General features: G+C 38.9%; 1 protein-coding gene across 1 annotated transcript; it reads left to right on the top strand.

Annotated features, from left to right (window-relative positions):
• The first annotated feature begins 1382 nt into the window (after positions 1–1382).
• On the top strand, positions 1383–8255 carry LOC110922679 (mucin-17). The gene is made up of 6 exons (XM_022166920.2): positions 1383–2479; positions 3683–3791; positions 4665–4785; positions 4875–5561; positions 6099–7482; positions 7551–8255. The coding sequence occupies exons 1-6, from the start codon at positions 2284–2286 to the stop codon at positions 8000–8002; spliced, it is 2949 nt and encodes a 982-aa protein (XP_022022612.1). The 5' UTR covers positions 1383–2283; the 3' UTR covers positions 8003–8255.
• Positions 8256–9381: the final 1126 nt, after the last annotated feature.

Raw genomic sequence — 9381 nt, 5'->3', positions numbered from 1 at the left:
CTTTTGAACTTTTACAAAAAAAAAAAAAAAAGAAATCAAAACGTAAATAACTTTTTAATATATCATTTTAACGACAAATTGAATCACTGACGGACCGCTGGAGTATTTAATCGTTAATTTAAGTGTGTTAGACCATCTCCAATGCAAGATGGAATTTTTTGCAAAAAAAATGCCACATCATCTCCTTATTCTACTAACAAATTTTTTTAACCACAAATTTGAATCACTGACGGACCGCTGGAGTATCATCTTGCCACCAGCGGAACCACCCGATCATATTCATCTCCACGAAACATAATGCATATACACCAATTCAGAAGGAAACCCAATAAATATGAGGAACCCCCCTTATGGGAATCTAGGTCCTAAAGTCTTGTCCCACCCACAAAATGTCACTAGGCTATAGCCATAGGCTCACAAATATTATTTTCTATATACAAATACATGCACATTTATACCCTTTCTCTCTCCTCCCACTCATCACCCGTGTCACAAATATAACTCAAATGCATTGCATTAGGGTTAGACTTACAATGGATGCGTTTTTCAACATGGTGTTTCATATTATTTCAATATGGTGTTTTAATTATTTTCAAATGACATCTTATGTGTGTTCAGGTGTTTTAGTTTTTTTAATATGGTGTTTTAATTCCAACAGGACGTTTTGTTTGGCTCCATTTTTTTGACGTGTCAACTATTATCCCTTTATGACACGTGACGTTTCTTGATGGGTTTCTACACATTTTTTTTTAGCATAACTCACCCTATATACACGAAAGTAGCATGCTAATGGTATACCTAGCTCCATCGACTACTTTAATACAAAACTAATCTTAAATAGAAATATAAAAAAATCGTATAAATATTTGTAGGTAGTATTGATAAGATAAGATGCAATTTGAAAGAGAAAGACTTGCATGTATGATGCTTATTTAACAAATAACTTTCTAAATGAGGTAATTTTGATGGAGACAATAAAAGGTTAGAAAATAACACGTAGCTATCCAACTAAATTAATATTCTTTTGATGTAAATGACATAATTTAGAAAGGTTTTATCGACGTAATCCCCATCCAAACACCACATTACGTTCTATAATAAAAATGTATAATAATAACACCTATAAGAAATAGGGATGAGCTCGGTATTTCGGTATTGGTATCGAATTTTCCAGTACCAAAAGTACTAATATTGAATTTCGTCAAATATGACAATATATTTAAGGGTGAAATTTGATAAAATACCAGTACTGTATTGTACGGATACCGAAAACACCAAAAAAAATAAGTACCGAAAAAGATCGATGATACAGAAAATTTGATACCGATACGAGTACCGTATACTCATCCGTAATAAGAAAAGATAAGAGACAAAATTGATGAACATGGACACAAAAACTAACGCAAAATACCTTTTCCTTTATGATCAGAATCCATAAAAGAAGTAAAGCCTGTTGTTTGTTAACTTGTCACAGTTGTTGGATCATCAACACCTGCTCTGCTATCTTCTTTCTTCTACAATTCCTCTTACAATTTCCTTCGCATTTTCCTTCCAACATTTCACATCAATTCACGTGATTACCACCACTTACAGACACAACTCGCTTTCATTAGGGTTCTTGGTTTGGTTTAACTCCACCGACAACCTTTCTGATCCACCAATTTCAACCAGATCCGGCTACTTTCTTACATTTCTAACCTGGGTTTCTTTCCAATTTTTCATTTTGGTCACTATTCAGTTTTGCACACCAAGTGTTCGACGAAATTACCCTCAGTTCTGTACGGTTCTTTACTCGCGATTTGTGTGTTTTTGAAGAGGAGTTTTATTGTTTTAACTTATACTTGTCCGAAACTGGCTTCAATTTGAGGTTCTCTTTGCTGTAAATGTTAATTTGACATATTAGGGTTTATGAATTCAATTGTATGAGAAATTGAAGTGTTTTCAAGCCAATTTGGGGTGGTTTATGCTTAAGGACATTGCATTTGAAGCTGCAGTTGGGCTTCTTAACGTGGGTATATCTGTGTGATGGAAATATGTTGTTCAGTTGCATATATGGGAGCTTGCTTGATGTTAAATGATGCATATGTTGGTTCTTCAAGTGGGAATTATGTTACACCTATTGCTTAATAATCAGATTTTTTGAATATATCTTGGAGTTTCAAGGGTTTCGTTGATCATCGAGCGTTTAGTACTTCAATATGAATATGTTTCGTACTTTCGTCTGAATTGAGTCGTTTGGCCGGACAATAGTGGTGGTGGTTACCGGAATTTAGGGGTAGCAAAATGCCTCCGTCACCTGCGATGAGATGTTCTCCGGGAAGGGAACCAAGAGGCGATAATCATAAAAGAGGACGCAGTTTAGAGAGTGTAATACCGTTGAAACAAATTGACGATGATCTTGCTTTATTCAATGAGGTGCAAAGCAGAGAAAGAGATGATTTCTTGCTCGAGGCCAGTGATGATTTTGAAGACATTTTCGGTAATGTTTATTTGCTTTTTTGTTCATTTTAAGAAATTTCGGTTTTTTCAGATTACATTATTCGTAAGCATTCATTACAGGACCCGTTTTAAACAGAGATACACAAGAAGCTCGTAAGCGCTTGCACGAATTGTTTAAGTAGAAGCACGTATCAACTTAATATTTAAAAAGTAGATAAGCAACCATGAGGGGTGTGGATTAAGAAAACCGCTTGTCTGCATTTATTAGGGTGACATAAGCTGTTAAGATTAAGCAGTTTGAGATTGCTTATTTCAAATTGATTTCTCGGTGGATTCAAAATTATAAATTTGCTGATTTTGCTCTATGTGCATAAGCATATGCATACGCATACGTAGGGGTGCAAACGAGCCGAGCCGAGCCGAGCCCGAGCTCGATTAACTTATGAGAGCTCGGGCTCGAGCTCGGCTCGATTCGAGCTTTGTTTTCAAAGCTCGCGCTCGGCTTGTTTGTATTTTCTCAAGCTCGAGCTCAGCTCGGGCTCGGCTCGTTTATTATCAATTTATTAGTATATTAAATAAAAATAATATAAATAATAGACTTTTTAGGCTCGCGAGCTCGATAAGTGAAGCTCGGGCTCGGGGTCGTTAACTAAATAAGCTTATTTTAAGGTTCGAGGTCGCCTTGTAAACAAGTTTAAATAAGCTTGGCTCGACTCGGCTCGTTTACACTAAGGCTCGATAAGGCTCGACGAGCCTAACGAGCTTCACATGCGAGGCTCGAGCTCGGGCTCGATAAACAAACGAGCTTTGTTTTGAGGCTCAAGCTCGGCTCGGGCTCGATAAGGCTCGGCTCGTTTCGAGCTTTTTCCCGAGCCGATCTCTAGTAGCTCGCGAGCCGCTCGGCTCGTTTGCACCCCTATCCAGCATACGGTGTTCAAATAAGCAAAAATTCCAATCTCCAAAATCCAAACACTCTGTGGTCAGCTGATTATTTATGGCCGTTGACCTTTTAAATTCTTCAGTAGTCAGATGTTACCAAACACTCAACTGATTTTGTTATTATCACAGCTTAAACAGCAGATGCGCATCCAAACACTATTTCCTGCAAACCATTTTGTTACATCTGATTAACTAATTATTACTTAATAGATTATGTATAGAAGAACATCGTTTCAGATCTTCGGTTTGTTTTTTAAAAGGGAAAGTAGTAGTAAGTGAAAATTTTCTAATTTTGTTTTTGCAGCAAGTAAGTTGCGGTATTTTTCAGATTACAAGCTTGGGATAAACGTTCCTGCTCGAGGCGAAAGCAGTGATCTCCTCCATGCAGAAGAGGAGAAGAACGATTATGAATGGTCGGTACTTGTGCGTTCCGTATGCTCTTTATTTCATGTTAGCCCTGAACAATAAAACAACGAAGAAAAATAATGGATAATTTGGTTTGAAAAGAATATACTGGAAAACTGTAGAATGACGATATTACCCTAAATTCAAAGCTCTCGTCAAATCCACAATTGTAAAAATGACAAAAATGGACCCGAATCTACTGAAAAGAATCAACTCTAGATGGAATTATTATAATATTCTGAGTAGACTCAGGGCTATTTTTGTCATTTTACAACTCTAGAAGTGATAAAAATCTGTAAGTTCAGGGGAATTTTGTCATTTTAGTTTTACTATTTTCCAGCAAGTTAATCTTTTTTTTTTTTTTTAATCTTTTCTGGAATTGACACAAACGAATCCAAATTTACAGTTGAGTGGCCCCTAAAGTTTTAATATATGTGTGGTCTATATATGCATCATCACAAAAGCGAACCTGAACTATGAAATAATTTAGAGTAAATTACGTTTTTGACCCCTGTGGTTATATCACTTTTACTATATTAGCCTAAAATAAGAAATTTTTAACATATCTGCCCCCATGGTCTCTATAACTAACCATTTTGACCCCTAAGTCTAACCATTTTGGCCCCCATGGTCTCTATAACTAACCATTTTGGCCCCATGATCTCTAGACTTAGGGGCCAAAATGGTTAGTTATAGAGACCATGAGGGCAGATATGTTAAAAATTCTTATTTTGGGCTAATATAGTAAAAGTGATATAACCACAGGGGCCAAAAACGTAATTTACTCTTGTTTAATTCCATGATGGTTATATTTTTAGTTAGTATGTGTCTAACTTTTTTATAGTTAGTATATGCCTAACTTATTTCTCATAACATTAAAGGTTATTAACTCCTCCGGATACACCTTTGTTTCCGTCTTTGGATGATGAAGTGCCTCAAGTTAATGTTGCACAAAGGGGTAGACCTAGGACTCAACCGATTTCGATTTCAAGATCATCGACTGTAAGTCATCTTTATTGGTTTATTACCAACTATAATTTATTTGGCGATAAAAAATAACATACAATAATGTATGAAATCTATACTTTTAGATGAAGAGCCATAGAAGCAGTAGAGGCAGTGCAAGCCCGAACCGTGTGAGCCTATCTCCTCGATCTCATAATAGCGCGTTTGAATCTAGAGGTGTCCGTGCCATGTCAGCACCTAGTGCTAGTCCACCTACCGTTTTAAAACCCGCTACCTCGCCACTTAGATCGTCTCCACCATCTCGAAAACCCGTAACACCCGTTCCACGGGCTTCAACACCGCCTTCACGAAGGTTAAGTACGGGATCCAATAACAGTACCCCGGGTTCAAGGGGCAGTAGAGGAAATTCACCTTCACCAAAAGTCAAAGCGTGGCAGTCAACCATTCCCGGTTTTTCCTCCGAGGCCCCGCCAAATCTTAGGACCTCGTTGGCGGATCGACCTGCTTCGTATGTACGCGGGTCCTCACCGGCTTCTAGAAACAGCAGACAGTCGATGTCCCCCACGGCTTCTAGAAGCATCAGCTCATCTCATAGTAAAGGTTCGGTTGGTTCATCTAATGATGATGACGTGGAATCTTTTTCATCTGTTGTTGTCAGTGGTGGCACACAACGGTTAAATTCAAGAAGAGTTGGTGGCTTACAATATAACCATAAGAAGACGCCACATCAGCAGTTTTCAAAAAAACCGAATAGCATGGTTTCATCTAGTTCTGCTCCCAAGAGATCTTTCGACCTTGCGCTCAGACAAATGGTATTTCTTCTAGTCCACTTTAATTAATCGATGGTTGTAAATATTTTCATGAGTAGAATGCCATTTTCGTCCCTAAGGTTTGGCCAGTTTTGCGACTTTTGTCCAAAGATTTGTTTTTTTGCATCTGGATCCAAAAGATTTGAAATCTTGTCATTTTCATCGGCTCGTTAACTCCATCCATTTCTCTCCATTAAGTCAGGGGTATTTTTGTCTTTTTTGTTAACTTAAAGGGCAATTCGGTCGTTTGAATACTTGTACATTATGCTAAATGCTTGTACATAAAGTGAAAAAGACTGAATTGCCTTTTAAGTTAACCAAAAAGACGGAAATACCCCTGACTTAACGGAGAAAAACGGATGGAGTTAACGAGCCGGATGAAAATGACAAGATTTCAGACCTTTTGGATCCAGATGCAAAAAAACAAACCTTTGGACGAAAGTCGCAAAACTGGCCAAACCTCAAGGACGAAAATGGCATTTTACTCTTTTCATATTATTGTAAATATTTTTTGTTCTTATTTATTAATTTCTTTTGTAGGATCATAGAAAAGGTCCTCAGAACATGTTCAGGCCACTACTTTCGAGTGTCCCGAGTTCGAGTTTTCATGCCGGGATATCAAGTTCGCCTCACAATACCATGATTACAAGAAATTCTTCAGTTACTAGTAATAATGCAAGTTCCGGGCATGTATTAGGCGGTGTACATGAACCCGAAACGGGCCCGGATGATGCAACTAGTGAGCCCGTAAAAATTCAAGATCCCGATGTCAGTGATGAAGTGTTTCTGATGGAGAAAGATGATGGTGGTCTAAATGAATCATGCGATCCAACAACTTTGACTACCGGTTTGACTTTTGATGGTATCGGGGATATCGATATTCAAGTGGGTTTGTCAATATGTTCGAAATGTGGGTGTAAGTTTTCTCCAATTGGATTAGAAGACAACATTAATCTTTGTGGAGAATGCAGAGAGTCGTATTCGCCTTTGACTGTTGTTGACCCGGTAACTGAATCTGCTACAACAGTTGACCCTCAAGTGGCCGTAGCTGTAGTCAAACCCCGATCTAGTCAACATGATGTTGCGGTCAAAGACGGTCAAAGTACATACGGGGAACCAATTTGGAATTTTTTAGCACAAACTTCTCTTTCTCGATCACGGTCAGAAGAAAGCGAGACAAAACAAGTCAACCATGACACGGTCGACTCATCAAATTCAAAGGTTGACTCTTTAGAAGGTGCGGGAATTTCGCTACTGCTAAAAAGGTCGAATAGTATAAAGGGTACGGTTGTACGGAACATGACCTTTTCAGCAAGTAGTATTTCATACGATGATTTTTCATATGTTAGAGACAGTACAAATAATAGCATGAGAAGCTTGTCGGTTTCGTCTTCAACCGACTTTTCTGGAGTCAATCGACAACCCGGTGCCCGATTACAACGGGAATTGAGTAGCACAAAATCTGAAATCGAAACTTACAAATTTGACCTCAATAATACCAAGAGTGGATCATCATTATCTGCTACCTCGAGCCATGCTTGCCATAATGAAGAAAATGACACTTTTACCCCCGAAAACAACAATGGGGATGACTTTGAAACCGGCCCGACTCAAACCCATGTTGATTCTGCGGAATCTTTATTAACCGATTGTTCGAAAGTTGAAAAAGCCGCTGAATTTCAAGAAATTGACGGCTCTGGATGTGACGATACTCGTGTTTCAGAGACTTGTACTTTGGAAGATCGTACTGATGTTGATAAAGTTCAACCGGATACAGTTTCTGGAGAATCTGATCAAGCGGGTCGGGTTTCTCCTGGTTTAAAGCGTGACGGGTCACTAAGTTCAACAAACAGCATAGAAGAATCACAAGAAGTTGTTTCTGATCAGGACCGCGATACCGCTGACGATACAAGCAACATTATCGGTACGTATTTCATGAATGATGATGTTTTTCGTAAGTTATTAGTTTATAATGAGTTTCTTTTGTTGCAGAAGAATCAGTCGTTGTGGTCAAACACAAAGGCGAAACGAGAGGAAGAAGTTTGACTTTAGAAGAAGCAACAGACACAATACTCTTTTGCAGCTCAATAGTTCACGATTTGGCACATACTGCTGCGACGATAGCCATCGAGAAGGAATCCCGTTTGGCTCCCGTGGAAGACAACGGTTCTTGGCCGCTCATTCCCGCCACCCGGAAATCTGATATCGGGAAACCCGAGTTTCAAACCCAAACCCAAACCACAACCAGACGCCCGTCAAAGTCTCAAAGGTCTAGACAGAAAAAAGAGGCCGAAACCGACCCGACAAAATCCCCAAACACCACGGAACACCAAGGTCAAACGGGTCAACAGAAGACCCGTATTGTCGGGGTTCGGGACTGGAATAACGGAGAGAGTAAGAAACCTCCAATGCTGGAATCAAAATGCAATTGCAGAATAATGTGAAGGTGGTCAAAGGTGGTCAAAGGTGTATATTGGTGAAATGTAAAGGTTGGGTATTAGTGAGTGGGTAGGTTGACCGTTGACGGATGTTAAAGAGTGGTTGTATGGTGGGGTATTTACTATTTAGTGTTTGTATCCTTACACGTATAAACAAGAAGGAAGCCCGTTGTTGATTTATTATTTGTCTTGTACATTTGGAATGTGGGCTATTTTTTTGTAATTTTATTCAGGTGAAAAGTATTAATAATTTTTTTTTTCATTTCTATTCGTCTCCTTTTCTTCGGTTTCGTGATATCATCATATACTAACATAGGCACATGTATTTAGCTAAGTTAAACTTTTTTAAAATGCAGCTAAATATATGTAGTAAGAAGATTCAGTCAGATATTACTTTACTATGATATAAAATATGGGGGAGACTATTTACACATTTGGTGTGTAGATAGTCAGCCCAAAAAGAGTTTTTTGTCTTATATGCACATCCAACAGTGTCGAGCTGTGGCCAAAGCGCGGTGTTTTGGTCCGGTCAATCAGACAAAGACTGACGAGTGTTTGACGGGTCTTTTGACCGGACCAAAACGCCGAGCTTTGGCCGCGTGTTGGTCCTGTCGACCAGACACCCAATCAGTCTTTTGTCTTGTTGACAGGACCAAAACGCAGCCAAAGCTCGGCGCTTTGGTCCGGTCAACAGACCCGTCAGTCTTTTGTTTGGTTGACCGGACCAAAACGCCACGCTTTGGCCACAGCTCAACACTGCAGGATGTGTATATGGGACAAAAAAACCATTTTTGATGTGCATATAAGCATTTGAGAGTGTGCCAATAGGTACAAACCACAAGTTGAGTAATTTTTAAAAAATTAATATACCTTTATTAACATGGAGCCACCGAGGACACAAACATAAGCTTAGCTATTTATTATTACTTACACTATTTTTATCATCATTAATATTTCTTAAACGTGGCTTACATATTGTTTTTTTTAACGGCCAACAAATCAATCCCGAGCATTCTCGGGGCACCCACTGAACAAACGGAGTACTCCGAGAGTAACCCGAGTCGTCCACCACCAATTGCGAGGAAAACCTGGTAACCCACCCGCTCATAGGCACGACGGTAAATTACTAGTAAAACCCGTTTGGCTCAAGTATCGAACCCAAGTTTCCCTGGGTCTACTATCACTGCCCACCAGCGCCTCACTCTTTTTATGCACCAAATGAGAATTGAACTTGAGTGTTCAAAGAAAAACTCAACAGGTAGAGGTAATTGGCTGGCTTACATATTGTTATGTGCAAATTCTATTAACAAGTGTAATTAATTTTAAAACGTGGCTTGCCTACCTTATGCCTTATGGTTACTTAATTAATGATTACTCCCATTAAT

The sequence above is a fragment of the Helianthus annuus genome, chromosome 17 (genome assembly GCF_002127325.2).
Source record: "Helianthus annuus cultivar XRQ/B chromosome 17, HanXRQr2.0-SUNRISE, whole genome shotgun sequence".
NCBI lineage: Eukaryota > Viridiplantae > Streptophyta > Magnoliopsida > Asterales > Asteraceae > Helianthus > Helianthus annuus.
This window is presented reverse-complemented; position numbering and strand designations above follow the sequence as displayed.

Coding starts and splice junctions, on each gene's coding strand:
- LOC110922679 (XM_022166920.2), top strand. CDS start 2,284: ATGCCTCCGTCACCTGCGATGAGATGTTCTCCGGGAAGGGAACCAAGA. Junction 3,792..4,664: donor GAGAAGAACGATTATGAATG/GTCGGTACTTGT, acceptor ATAACATTAAAG/GTTATTAACTCCTCCGGATA. Junction 7,483..7,550: donor CGATACAAGCAACATTATCG/GTACGTATTTCA, acceptor CTTTTGTTGCAG/AAGAATCAGTCGTTGTGGTC.